This window comes from Emiliania huxleyi, assembly GCF_000372725.1.
Source record: "Emiliania huxleyi CCMP1516 unplaced genomic scaffold EMIHUscaffold_97, whole genome shotgun sequence".
Classification (NCBI taxonomy): domain Eukaryota; phylum Haptophyta; order Isochrysidales; family Noelaerhabdaceae; genus Emiliania; species Emiliania huxleyi.
The window spans coordinates 460,696-461,873 of record NW_005194814.1 but is presented as its reverse complement, the minus strand read 5'-3'; the positions used below and the strand labels follow the sequence as shown (position 1 = coordinate 461,873).

The 1,178-nt window shown below is 69.4% G+C and overlaps 1 protein-coding gene across 1 annotated transcript in view; it reads left to right on the top strand.

Moving 5' to 3' along the window:
• Positions 1-1,178, top strand: part of EMIHUDRAFT_221590 (hypothetical protein) — a gene marked incomplete at both ends in the record, with an annotated part of 3,827 nt that overhangs the window by 2,489 nt on the left and 160 nt on the right. Inside the window, 2 exons of the mRNA XM_005756502.1 lie at positions 529-626; positions 773-867. Of these exons, the coding sequence (XP_005756559.1) occupies positions 529-626; positions 773-867 (193 nt within the window). The remainder of the gene's footprint in view (positions 1-528; positions 627-772; positions 868-1,178) is intronic.

The following is a 1,178-nucleotide window of genomic DNA, read 5'->3' as shown; positions in this document are numbered from 1 at the left end:
CCTCGGCTGCACCTCATCTGCACTTCGGCGGCACCTCGGCGGCACCTCGGCGGCACCTCGGCGGCACCTCGGCTGAACCTCGGCTGCACCTCATCTGCACTTCGGCTGCACCTCGGCGGCACCTCGGCGGCACCTCGGCGGCACCTCGGCTGAACCTCGGCTGCACCTCATCTGCACTTCGGCTGCACCTCGGCGGCACCTCGGCGGCACCTCGGCGGCACCTCGGCTGAACCTCGGCTGCACCTCATCTGCACTTCGGCTGCACCTCGGCGGCACCTCGGCGGCACCTCGGCGGCACCTCGGCTGCACCTCGGCTGCACCTCGGCGGCACCTCGGCGGCACCTCGGCGGCACCTCGGCGGCACCTCGGCGGCACCTCGGGCGGGTAGGCGAAGAGCTTCTCCTTTGTCGACGCGGCGGGCGCCGAGCACCCGAAGACGTCAAACTTCCCTCCCGGCGCCTCCGCCCTCCCTGCCGGCGGGGTTGGGAAGCTTGCGGTGAGAGCTGGCCTCGCACCTGCCCCCCGCAGGCACCTTTGTCCTCCTGGCCGACGACTTCACCAACTCTGGCTCGACGCTCTTCGGAGGCGCGGAGGTGATCCGCACGCACGCCGACGGCGCAATCAAGGTGTGTGTGGGGAGAGAGCGGGAGACGCGCGTAAGTCAGGGGAAGGAGGGAGGTGGAGGGGCAGCATGACGCACTCAACGCCAGGACCTCCTCCTGCACGCCGGCAGACCAGCCGAGCCGACACCCCCGCCCCCGCCGCCGCACAGGTTTGCGCGTACGTCTCGCACTACGTCGCAAAGTACGACCGCGCCACCGTCTCAAAGTTCGTCGACAAGCTCTACGCCGGGGGCGCTCTCGACGAGTTCCACTGTGCGCGCGAGCCGTCAAGCCCACACCCTAAGCCGCAGCAACCCAGACCCCTCCGCCGTTCTCACCACCCACACCCTACCACCTCCCGCCTCCTCCTCCTCCTCCCCCCTCCTCCTCACTCCTCCTCCCTCCTCCTCCCTCCTCACCCCTCCTCACCCCTTCTCACCCCTCCTCACCCCCTCCTCTCCCTCCCCCGCTGCCTCCGTCAGACATCCGACTCGATTCTCAACGTCACCGCTACGGCTCCAAGGAGGATCCCTCTCACCAGCCACACCTTGACTGCGACGCATGTGACTGCTGTAG